The sequence below is a fragment of the Morone saxatilis genome, unplaced genomic scaffold (genome assembly GCF_004916995.1).
Source record: "Morone saxatilis isolate NCDOM2014 unplaced genomic scaffold, NCSU_SB_2.0 Contig9, whole genome shotgun sequence".
Classification (NCBI taxonomy): domain Eukaryota; kingdom Metazoa; phylum Chordata; class Actinopteri; family Moronidae; genus Morone; species Morone saxatilis.
In genome coordinates, this window is record NW_023340268.1 from 14,999,864 (window position 1) to 15,013,241 (window position 13,378).

At 40.8% G+C, this 13,378-nt stretch overlaps 1 protein-coding gene across 1 annotated transcript in view; it reads left to right on the plus strand.

Moving 5' to 3' along the window:
- The window catches only part of rims3 (regulating synaptic membrane exocytosis 3), a 36,922-nt gene extending 24,996 nt beyond the window's left edge, over positions 1-11,926 (plus strand). Inside the window, exons 3-7 of the mRNA XM_035681584.1 lie at positions 5,079-5,220; positions 5,303-5,415; positions 6,017-6,118; positions 6,224-6,363; positions 7,030-11,926. Coding sequence (XP_035537477.1) covers positions 5,079-5,220; positions 5,303-5,415; positions 6,017-6,118; positions 6,224-6,363; positions 7,030-7,242 — 710 coding nt within the window. The 3' untranslated portion in view covers positions 7,243-11,926. The remainder of the gene's footprint in view (positions 1-5,078; positions 5,221-5,302; positions 5,416-6,016; positions 6,119-6,223; positions 6,364-7,029) is intronic.
- Positions 11,927-13,378: the final 1,452 nt, after the last annotated feature.

Sequence of the window (13,378 nt, forward strand, 5' to 3'; positions counted from 1 at the left end):
GTTTCCAGTCTTTATGCAAAGCCAGTATTTCTCAAATGGTATCATGTGCCCCTAGGGGTAATTTGGAGTACTGCAAGAGGTACATGAGATTTTTTCAAAATGTTAATTTAAAAGTGCATAAATCCTAAAATATTTATAATAAGTCTAATGAAAAATGTAATGTTCCTAAAACGTCTGGAAAAGAGATCCCAAGTAAGGCACAAACTGTGCTGTATTGTACCTCTTTATACAGGATTTTTTTATCTGCCAAAAATGTTTTGCTCTGGTCAAAAATATGTTGAAAGAGGTACCTTATTAAAAAAAAACAATTTGAGAACCCCTGTGCTAAGCTATGCTAACTGCCTGCCGTCTCCAGCTACACATACAGGTATGACAATGGTATCAATCCTCTCATCTAAGTCTCAGCACAAAACATCGCACATCCTGGAGGAAGCCCCGCCCGCATTAAACTAGTGAGAAGAGCACAGAAAAAAACTGTAATGTGTTACCTAAAATAACCAAAACAGTTTTAACGTTGGTAAAAAAAGTGCGTTACGGTAGGATCCCATTATCCGTACTGCATTAATATAGTATGGGTAATCCTCAGGCTGTTGAAGTGCCCATGAGCAAAACAGCTATAAGTCAGCTGATTCTTTACACTAATGTATTCACATGGTTATACCAGGGATATCCTAGAGGGTAAAACCATGAAACTACATCTACATAAGTTTATAATTTTCAGAATAGTGTTTAGTGACATTTATAGGCCGTTCTGATATGTTGTTTGAAATTTCTAAAAAGTACTATGTATGTGTTTTTAAATGAAATGAAACTGTATGATAATCATAGTTTAGTATCTATATTTATACTTTATGGTATAAAGCTAGATCCTAAACTATGATGTGTGTCTGTGTGTGTGTGTGTGTGCGTAACCACTGAATCACTGGCTATGTAACTGTATGATACATAAATATGACTCTGAATCACAGAATTGTATATCTCTTGTCTTACTTAAGGTTCGACCTCAAACCTCCCTTTCGTCCAAATTTAGCAGGGGTCCGGCGGTAAAGATACCACAACAGATCTTTCATCTCCAACACTCATGCTTGGTTACTGTTGCTATGCATGGTGGATCGTTGCCGTCACCGGTGCATCCAATAGGCATGTCGGCGCAGCCAGGGAGTCTAAAAACAGCATTCTATATTACAGCATATAATGAGAGAGGCTTCATCAGTGCTCTCTCCAAATGTCAGAGCAGCTTTAATGATCTACTGAACACACACACACACACACACGAACACGCACACACACATACACACACACACGCACACGCACACAGAAGCTATCTATCATGTGTGAGTGTGCATGCAGTCACAGTGTGTGGCTCTTTTCAGCATTGTTGGCATTTTCAGTAATCCCACCTTTCTTTATTTTCCTCTCTGCTATTAATTCTCTCCACTAAAGCTATTCATTCTTTCCATCCCCACCACTTCTGTCTTTTCTTTCCTCCATCCTAATCTTCTTCTCTGTGACTTGATCTTGCCATATCATGATTATCAGAAGTAGCTTCGACCAATACCTGTTGTTTTCATACGCACATTGTTAAGTTTTGAGTGTGTGTGTAAACAGCCTTGTAGCACACAAAGACCAAGAAACCCTCTCCTCTAGCATGGTAAAGCACAACAGCTTATGTAATGTTGTTATTTTAGCTGCTCAAACAGCATATATGTCAGACTACCTCTAATTACTTCCTCCAGGATGTGTGTGTATTTGATGTTAACACTGTATAACAAAGTTAGTTCAGCAGAGGGAGAGGAGAAAATATGCTAAATAATTTAGATGGGATGGAACCGGGAATAGAGATAAGAGTTGTGAGATAAAGATGGACAGAGGCCAAAAGAACTGGGGAACTACTAGAAAAGGAAAAATGAGAGTGATTTGAAAAAGTAGATCAAGCAAATAAAATAAAAGAGTGTATGTATAGGAAAGGGGGGCAGGGGGGGGGGCAAGGATGTGAACCAGCAAGCAAACAAAGAGCTGGAGATAAAGAGCAGTAACAAAAAAAGAAAGCAGTGTTGGAGAGATAAGATTTGAAGATGGAGAGAGAGGAGAAGAAGTGGCGGCTGATTAAGGCGTGAGCCTCATGGAGGGGACAATACGAGCGAAGAAAGACACACACAGAGAGGGGAAAGGCTTATGAGCGAACACGCCGGCCGGGGCTCTTGGTGCAATGCAGACGGCATTGCCATGGAAACGAATGGAGGGAAAGCGCAGACGAGGAGGAGGGGATTAAATAGGAAGGAAGAGATCACTGCTGGGGGGATGGTGGGGGGGGGCTGTTTTGATGAGAGGGGAAGGGCCGGCTCACAAATGAGTAACAAGTATGGATACGAAGTTAAATGAATAGCTACTGGATAGTTCAAAGTTGGGTTTATACAGTAGTAGAGATGTCCCACTTGTGTGTGCTGTATGATTTCACTCACATTTTGACTGATTCCCCCTCATCATTTGACCGTCATGATACGTGAGTCACTTGTAACCTAATTATGTTTAAATAATCTTTAAACGCTGTATTCTTGACCAGCAGTCAGCAAGTAATACCACCCGTCTGCTTCAATTACGAGCAAGACAGAGTTTGGGTTACTGTTGCAGGGATGGTGTTGGTCCTCTGTCTCAGCTAAGTGCAGTGAATTTCATTGAAATGTTGCTTCAATTTTTTTTTTTTTTTAAAGTAATGGGAGACGAGCCTGTCGCCATGGCGCCAGTTGTCTCAGGTGGCATTGTCTGCGTCCAGATCTGAGGGCGGGGGTTGTCATGGCAGCAGGAGTACATGGCGTTTGTCTGGGTGTGATGCTGCAAACACACATACACAAACTCTCTCTCTCACACACATACACACACACACACACTGTCGGAAATATTCTTGACTGCATGATTATAAATAGAAGGCAGCAGAAGGCAGCACCCCTCTCCCCATCTCTAACACCCGTGGGACCCCATCCTTCTCATCTTCCTCTTCACCCATTTTCTCTCTGCACTTACTTCTACTTTTGCTCTCTCTTCTGTTTCATCCCTCGTTCTAAGCCCCCCCTCCTCTCGTTAAATCTCCTCTTTTCAGCCCCCCGAAGTCTCATCAAGTGGCTTTGTTTGCTATCTGTTTATCTCCATAGTGATGGTGATGATGCAAGGTGTCTGTGGTTGTCATGGCAATGAGATGGGCACAGTGAGGGTGCTTAATGAGCTTGGAGTTGCTCAGGCTAATGAAGTGGGACGGCTGTACCTGGGTGTGCGCTTAACTGGCAGCAATGAGCAACCGCTTGTTAAAAGTCTTCTTTGGTGACTTCACTGCACCATTCAACTATCTGGGCTCCTATAGAGGAGAGATGTACGAGTTTCTACAGCAACTGCAGTCGTAATGAGCTGCATGGAGGCCGTGCTAAAACAAGAAGCTAATCAGGTCGTTCCTCTTGTTGTTGCTTTGTGATTTACTTCCAAATGAACTATTTTAAGGGGAGAACTTAAATGCGTCTATAAAAGGTTTAGGCGTTTTCAGGAATTTAAATCCCTGCCAGCCTAGAAAGCCCCGGTCTAAGGGAAGTCCCAGCAATTAGACTTTGTAGAGGCCTTTTATAAAGCAAGCTCTGCCGACACAACGACTCACAGCAGCTTTCTCATCCTCCTGTCTGACTAAACTGTCACCCTCACCCCTCACGTGCAGACGCTGTGTGCGTGAGTGTAAATGTTGCACTCAGGTGTGAATGTACAGACACTAGTGCTGTCAAGTGTCAGCATTGACGTTTATGTGAGTGCGTGCACGTGTCTTTATAGATCATAGCTTTGGGACTTTTTATATTGCTTTATTGTTTACAGTCATGGACCTTCCTTGCTTTGTTTGACCAGCAGTGCAAGATATTCAGTTTAATATCATATATGACAAAGAAAAGCAGCAAATCCTCACCTTTAAAAAAACAGATTGTGTGTTCGTGTCTGTGTAAAAACGCCCTGATGTGCATTGGTGAGATGTTAGCCTGCATTGCTTCTTTGGACCCTGACAACTCTGGGTAATGTTGCGAGGATAGAGAGACAAAGATCTGAGTGACAGAAGGGATGATGGGACGGGTTATCTGCTAAAACTGCGTGAGTGCACAACTTCACATGTCATAGCCTGAATTGCTTCCACTGCGCCCTACTACTTTGAACTCAGCATGTCAAGTCACACAGAGATACAGTGTGTCATTACAGGGGATGATGCCCTGAAAGCTTCTTCCGGGGTTAGCGGCTCTTCAGATCGCTTAACGTTCTCCTAGCGTCAGCAGAGCTGTAAAGCCTAAATACCTTTCACTCCCCCCGCCTGAAATACGCTTTCATCCCCCGTCCCCCCTTTCCCGCTCCCCCTTCCTCCCTCCCTAGCTCGCCTCCCTGACTTTCTTTGTACTCCGCCACTCACAACATTCCTCAAGCTGACAATTTGTGTGTGTTTCTACCTCGCAAGCCAGGGCTCAGGAGTCCCCCTAAAAGCTTACTGCCCCCGACTCACAGCCGCCACTGTAAAATGTGTTAAAATAGGCCGTAGTAATATCTGCGAACTGGAGAGATTTTCCAATAGTGTGGGGACGTCCCAGTGGAAATTAGGTGAGATTGCCTTCTCGCCTGAGTGAACTTGCTTCAAAATAAATAGTGGAGAAATGGGTGCTCTCAAGCCTGAATTCATCCTTATTTCTATTGAGGAGCTTTAAAAAAGCAAACAGCAAGGATATTTTTTGTGCAGCCCCTCTCATATGAAAAAGTTTGCGGAAACATCCATCCTCTGTTTCAGATGTTTTTTTTATAACTCTGGAAGTAAGAAAACTTCTCTTGAAGGAAGGAAACATTTACTTTTAATTCAACATCTGCAGAGCAAGATATGTAGGGGTTCAGAACTTTTCGTAACACTGGTTTGCACCTAAGCGTACAGGCTTATCGTGCAGGTGTTGGTACTGTGTAATACCTGACTTCCTTATCAGACAGCTCTACAACTTCCTCTGATTATGATGCTTAGTTGATTATCCTGCTAAAATGAGGCCACTTAAAGCAGGAGCTCTGTGACCTCTGTTTTCCAGAAGGTGGAACCAAGAAGCTTCGCAGCACCATCCGACGGAGCACAGAGACCGGCATCGCAGTGGAGATGAGGAATCGAGTGACACGGCAGGGCAGCAAGGAATCAACTGACGGCAGCACCAACTCTAACAGCTCTGATGGAACGTGAGTATCCAGCCTGCAGTTCCTCCATCCACCCATCCATATACGGGATCCATCCATCATTATTCTGTTTCCTCTCTCGCAGGTTTGTCTTCCCTACTACACGCCTGGGGCCTGAGAGCCAGTTCAGTGACTTTCTGGATGGACTAGGCCCTGCTCAGATTGTAGGCCGGCAAACACTAGCTACACCCCCCATGGGTAAGGAATGAAGACCAACTACGCCATCTTTTTCCTGTTCAGCTCCTGTCCAATATTGTTTAAATCATTCTCAGATTTCATGAGATTCTTTGAGCTCATGTCAGAGCAAATTTTAGGTCGGTTTAACAACGACAAAACAGCATACCACATATATGTAGCAATCAGACAATCATAGGTCATTAAAAGTGTAATAAATACACTACATATTGTTGCACTGTAAGATGACAGAGAATGTGATTAAACAATCTACAGCCATATGTCAACGTACAAACTGTCAGATGCACAGCAGCTTCTAAAAATACTGCACAGTACTAGCGTATTCACTCAGCACGCATTAAATTATTCTTGCATGAGGTATAAATCTTTCATGCAAAGGTCATTGCTTGTGAAAAACAGCAGAACAGAGCACTGTACTCCACCATACCTGTTTGAGAAGACTCACAGCTTTGTGTCGCCCTCTGCAGTTAGATATCAGTCACTGCAACGCCAGTGAACCATAAGCATTGGTTTAGCGAGTGCCACAGGATTGAAGGTTTTTGGGTCTGATTATGTAGGATTCTATTGGATCGCTAGAGATGGTATCTTTTCTTTCCCTCTACAGGGGATGTCCATGTAGGCATGGTTGACAGAGGAGGGCAGCTGGAGGTGGAGGTCAATCAGGCCAGAGGGTTGACCCCCAAACCGGGCTCCAAGAGCATACCAGGTACTCTGAACTGACTTCACCCACTGTATTAAACGTCTGTTGACTTAGCTCCTTAGCTCCCATGTAGGAGTTTTACTGAGTTGTGAGTTGTTGCTTTGTCCGCAGCGACCTACGTGAAGGTGTACGTGCTGGAGAATGGCATGTGCTTGGCCAAGAAGAAAACCAAAGTAGTGAAGAAGAATCTGGACCCCACCTACCAGCAGGCTCTGTTGTTTGATGAGAGTCCTCAGGGTAAAGTGCTACAGGTATGTGATTTATTTTCCTTTGCCCACTTTATAATTTTATTTTTGCTGCTGATCACACCAATACACAAGCTTAACAATAATAAATGTCCACCCTAAAATATGTTTTCTCATTTGTCAAAAGATCTTCCAGTGCCTCTGAGAGAATTTAATATCCTGTCGAAAAAACTGACATGCTTGAAGGATTGTAGTGTAATTACATTTTCTTTCAGAGTTATGTACCTAGTTTTTCCTTGTTTCAAGACAAACAATACTGCATTGGAAGCAAAATCCCTGAAAATTAGTACAGTAACTTATATGTTACTTCTTACTATTTGTAACATTAAAGATTTGTGACTAAATAAGCAACATTCAAAGCTAAAAAATATCTTCAGGTTTTTATAAGAATGTATCACTAAAAAAGACTGTTGTTTTGGTGTGTTTGCATTTGATTGACAAATGTTACTAACTTCTGATTGGTGCACAGTATGTCAATCAGAAGACCTTTTTCAAAACAAGCCCATCCACTTCAAACTTGTGAGAAGAACACAGAAACAACAAGAAATCTGTTTTCATGTACGACCCTATTACTCGTATGAAGTTTACAGGGCCTTTAAAATATGTAAACATGTATATTGTCATATGGTCTATTTGGCATATGCCCATATTTGTGTCTCATCTCTCCTCTAGGTAATAGTGTGGGGAGATTATGGGCGTATGGACCACAAGTGCTTCATGGGAATGGCCCAGATCCTTTTGGAGGACTTGGACCTGTCTGCCACGGTCAGTGGCTGGTACAAGCTGTTCCCTACCTCCTCTCTGGCAGATCCTAGCATCGGACCCCTCACCAGACGCCTCTCCCAGTCCTCCCTGGAGAGCGCCACCAGCCCCTCGTGCACCTAGACACCCAGTAGACACCCACAGGCACAGGCAGAGTCATGCAGACATGGACACACGTACTGTATATACACAACGACTGTATTTGAAGAAGACAGGTAGACATACACACACACATATACAGTATACCCATGTACATCTGTGCAGGAAGACACATTTGACATACATATCTCATCCACATGAATACACACAGTGACATGCTGCCATATCTGATACTGGACATTACCCATGACGTCCATATTCTCACCCAAGGATCAGTGTTTTTTAGTTGAAAAAGAAAAAAAAAACATTTAGTAAATCCAACTTGAAGTACACATAATTTACCAGAACATGTAGCATTTTTCACCCTCCCATTTCAACGTTTCCCACCATGACACAATGACCCACCGGGTGCCATATTCTGCATTCCAAGGTACCATATTTCCATGCACAACTCATCCCAAGGCCATCCCGATGCCAGTTTCTAAACTCTCTATGCCAAACTAAGAAAAAAACACTTTATTTTTTAAAACCAAAGCAATTGTTATTGTTGTTATTATTACTATAAGTAGTAGGTGAACTAGTATACAATATAAAGTATGGATATGTAGCAGAGTCAATGACTTAGATGTAATGCAAAAAAAGAAGATACATTCTACACACACGAGCAGAGAACAGTAGGCCAAACACATAAACGTACCTGGGCAACAGGCTTGGATATTCACATAATGGCTATTATGTGAGGTAGCAACACTGCTATTCTATAATTTTCCCAGGGCAGAGTTTATATATAGATATACATATATATATATATAAATAGATAGTTAAATACTTATTTGTGTTTATGTATGTATTGGCTGCATTCTGCATGTTTGCTTGCAACCCTTGTAGAGAAATTTTAAAGTGCTTAAATCTTTTTATTTAGCTTGACCAATGTAACGGGAGTAATAGTGCCGCTTTATTTTGCAGTCCGTCCTGAGAAAAGAGCACTGCACTGAGTTAGGGAGAAAGATTGGGGTGATGGGGGAAGAGCGCTATCATCGCCATCTGCAGAAGAAGAGAGCAAATTAGTCAGCCAGCTACTCATTCGCTGATGAACACATTTCTAATCCTGCCTTCGTCTTTAGAGCATAAAAAGGACTGTTGTACCGCACAGGGCACTCAGCACAAAACGCGTTCTGGGAAATGTGTCCTGCTTCTTGTCTGGGGTTCTTGTGCTTCTCATTTAGGGGGCGCCACAGTCTCACTCTCTCTCCGTATATACCAGCACCTAGACTTGTTTGAACTTACTGTTGATCCCTCCCCGCCCCCCGTTGCGATGTCATCTTTTTTTACACTCTCAAGTCTCTCACACAGGCAAACATGCGCACAGCTGGTACTACAACCTTTAACCGTACTACTTTCTCTATTGGTCACACCGACTGTAACTTGTTGTAAATGTGTAAACTTGTATTTCAAGTTTTTTTTTTTTTTTTTGATATCTGACTATTTATGCCAGTATTACTTTGCTAGCAGGGTGATTGTTAACCTGCCATGTACGGTAGTTTTACTTGTTTCAGGTGCAATATGTCACTCTTCATATTTCCTGTCAGGCAGTGTGTTTGTGTTGAAGATGGCACTTTACTGTAAAATATGTATTATGTTTGAATTACAAATGTGCAGTGGTTGACCACCTGTTTTATTTATTTAAATTTTATTTGGTCACACTGCAGCATTCACATCTGAATCTTTTAATTGAATGCCAGCATGGAAATGTAACTTTTTATGAGTCTATTTTGAATTTGAGGCCCACTAGGACAGCTGAAACAGGTCAGTTCTCTCACTGATGTTAAACCTAAATCACATTTAGATCTTAAAAAAACGTATGACTTTTGGCCTTTTTCTTGCATTTGAAAACACATACAATGTGAGACTAACCTGTCGGCTGTTCAAGTAAAATGTGCAATGATTGAGATTTCATTGATGGCAAAGGAGCAGCAGAGCAAACTGAGCTACTGGTGTTTACTGTTTTCTTTAAGATGATAATTATCATCTTTTTCTTCAGTGGCTTTTGAATTAGTCTGTCTTGAGACCATCACCAAACCATGTTTATGGATAAAGACAGTAGAGTTTCAGTAGTATTAGGGGATATGACAGTCTCAATCTATAGGCTATTAAAAGCTTTTGTTTGTTTACGAGCTCAGATCTGGTTTTATCACCACCATATGTCCTGTCGTCTGTTAAGGACTGTGTAGCTCAATCTTATCGTCATCTTTCTACAAAAAGGGAAACTCTGAGGCATTTTGTCTTCCCGGCATCTCAGATCAACAGAATTCACATTTCAACGCTCTCTGAACTTTGGATAAAGGGATCTCTGGCATTCTTGAATTTCTTTGGGAGGATGGCGATGGTCATTTTTGACCCTCCTATCATGTATACAGGCCTTTTTAGAAGAGCCATCGAGGTCTGGGTTCCAATTTCTTCGTACGTTTTGGAGCTATTCCTTGCTGGGTCTGTATCTGTAATGGTCATGTATATTAAGTAATTTTATGTACCTTATTAATTTGTATCTATCTATTTTTGTGGACAGCTGGCATGATGTAAAAATAAGGACTTATACTCTTGGTATTTGCACACATTCTCTTCGGTGCGCGCCTTTTGTGAAGACAAAAAAAGCTTGGTTGACTAGAGAGAAAATAAATGGAAAAAAAAATAGAAAGAAATCATAAAGAAATCCCTAGACTTGTATAACATCCCTGCTGAATGTTTAGTCCTTGGTAAACTCTTTAAAAATACTGTTAATATTTTTCCATGTGATTTCCAATATTTTGGAGCTTATGAGACTGTATATGTCCCTTTGCCGTATATTAAGTAGCCCTGAACATTAACAGTTCTAATCATTGGAAGTAGAGGAAAAGAGAATGCAAAGAGTTATATAATTATACGATAAGAGGGGTTTTTATTGAGAGCAGAAAGCATTTGCCAAATTTTGATTCCTGCAACCAAAAGGAAAGCTGCAACTTTGCCTTTCTTCAAAGTGTAGTAAGGGTGTATGTCTTTCATTGAGGTGCATTTATTGTACTGCATGATAATGAGTGGGAGGGCAGCAAGATATGAGTGAGTGAGAGATTTCAATGTGCAGATATTTATAAAAACACTCAAGTTGTGGACCACAGTGAAGAGAATTTAAGGATCAGGGTTTTCAGATATGAACATTAACACCTCCCATTGTGGCATTTTACCATAGATTAGAAAGAATTTGCTGTAGTATCACATGATTATCATAGTATTGTCTCGTGGTCATTTTATTTATTTTGACACAGACTCTCCTGTTTTTAAGTGAGTTGAAAAGGGATTCTTATAGAGAGGTTGAAGCCTCACAAGCAGCAGGGAAGAGTCACAGCAGGTCGTCTGAGAGTCTTTGTGGTTTTGTGAACCTGAGTAGACTTGTAAATGTGAAGGTAGATGCATGCAAGCAGGTGAGCAAAATTGTTGGATTTATCAAAGTGTCGATTACAGACGCTTAGGAGCAGTTTATGGGAAACAGCACGGAGCATGTAGAGCTTGGTAAACAATGTTTCAGATAGGTGAAGATAGTATTGGCTTGAGTTAGACCGTATCTCAACATGACTCAGCTGAGGTTTGAATGTAAAGGCTGTGGATGCGTGGAATGTAAACCCATATGCTTGCTTGCTTCCATGTTAAGATCCTCGTTGAGCATTCTCCAACCCAATTTTATTGCAAAACTTTTATAATGTATCTTCAATCAACCTGAATCGTCTCTTGAGTGCTATGTTGAAAATGTATTTTATTTTTGTAAGGAGAGAGGTATTATTGTGAGAAGGAGGAGAGGGAGTCAGAGAAGCGGCGTGGGTAAAACCTGCCTTTAGATTTTCGTGAAAATGAGGGCTTGTTCGGTTTACAATGGCCTTATTTTGTGTAGGAGACATTGCTTCACTATTGTAGCACACAACTGAAAGTTTTGACAAATGTATTTTGCTTGAAATATTGTACTGAAGTTATATATGTGTATATGTATAGTTTTATGAATGTATTTCTTAATCCTTACACCAGAACTGAGTGTAATTTTTTTGTCATCTTGTTTGCTATACCGTCTCTTTGAAGACTTTCCAGGGACTTTGCCTGCATTGGTTCAGGTATCCCCTACTTTTACTGTACTGTATACTGTATGTCTTATTCTTTGTGTGTTAAAAGAACAGCTCTGTGGTTGAAACAAGCATGAACTCTGTCGGGTGAAATGCATTTTTATTTATTTAGATCGCCACGATGGGTTTCCAACAGAAAAGATTGCTATTTCCCCCACTTGCACCGAGTAACTTATCGATTTAGCTTTCAAACTGGTGGAATTGTTCAGATTTTTGTACTTTGAACTCGGAAATGTTTGCAGCATGGTTACTCTGATGATTTTCTTGTATTTAATCTTTATGATGGTATGATTATGGTGATAATAATTATGATAATAACAAATGATGAGTAAGTCAATTTAACCCAGTACACTTTGATTGAGATGCAAACAAATTGTCAAAAACTGCTGTATCTTAAAGTAGCATGGACTTAGCCTTCCATTTTCTGAAGTACTTCTTCTGGCAATAACCATTGGCTGTAGCCTCTACTGTTGCTGGAGCCGTCACTCCTGGCCTCGGCCTCTTTCACACTCATTGTTGGGGTCGTGGCAACCTAATGCTGAATCTGTATCAGCTCACTATAATGACAAATAAGGTAATAGTCGAATCACATTTTCAAACACTAGAAGTAATTTAGACTCAACAGAGCATGCAATGCATTGTGAATAACTGCTATTTTATGATAGCCCTCCATGAGCAACACATTTTGATCTCTTGAGTTTTTCTTCTACTTTCATTTTCTAATGAAGCATGCATTCCATATGTCTGTTTGCCAATGTAGCAGCTGTCAATGAGAACAGAACAGACATTATTTCTGAGCTGATGGGCAAATTGGAGTTTTGCTGCTGAATATGCCAGTTTGTCTTCATCTGTGTCTATAAATGTAATCACAGCACAAGTTTCCTGAGTAGCCATTTTGTCTTTTTAGCTGTCTGTCAGACTATATTAAGGCCACTGTAGCTCCCCTCCCCACTGTCAAGACAACCTTCATTTTATCAAGCCCAGCAAAGCACAAACCTCTTGAATACACCCTGAACTAACAGCTGAATGTGCAACCTCAAAATAAAGTAAATCTTAGAAGGTTTTGATTATATTTAATATTTGTGGACCACAATGACATTCCTTAGCACATATAATAGATTGGCGTCTTGGAATCAAATGTAAAGCTGGATGGGAGCATTAAGACATTCAGCCAAGTTAATCTGGATTGCTGGTGTTGGTAGATGAGCGGTTGTCTTTTCTTAACCGGCCTTAACCTTTTCACAAAGGAGTGTTCACAGAGTATGTTTTTAAGGGCAAAACATAGCAGACTGATGAAAGGATGCAGTTTATGGCTAAGAAGAAAAGGGGAGCTGTAATTTTATACCTGTGCTTTGTAAATGTTTTCTATGTGCAGTATTTGATAATGTAAAACTGGTATTTTTGTGGTTTGTACGCTGCAGAATTGATTACTTAAGGTGCACGTAGTTTTGTAAGAAAATAGAACCAAACTGAGGAAAAAAAGAACAATTTCGGATTCAGAAGCCTGTATTTGCATGCCCTTTGACATCTGGACGCAAAGTCAATAAAGTTTATTTGAATCACAAACGTTTGTCATGTGTGTATTTTAACCTTTTCAGTTCCTTCATTTCATCTTTTAGCTCTGATTGTCTTCACCAACTCCTGAGGAAGAACATTTGCTGCTGTATTCACCAGCAATGTGCTAACTGTCTGTCTGCTGTTTGGTGCTGGGCAGGTAGCGTTCAGCTAACCTGCTGTGGCCAGAAATTATGTTTTGAGAGCCATGAGAGTGAACCAAAGCAGTATATCTGTGGGCCGTAAAACCACCACCGTAAACAATGTGCTGAAAGTTGCTAATAAGGTCTGTAGAGCTGAGATGAACTGCAGAGTCGGGTGATGACTGTTGGTTCGACTCACACATATGATCTATTGATATTATAAAGAATGTGAATAGTCACAATCAAGATTAATAATGGATACAGAGTTTTTGGTGTATCTGACTAAATGTGGGCTTACTACAGCATCATAACTTAACTTTT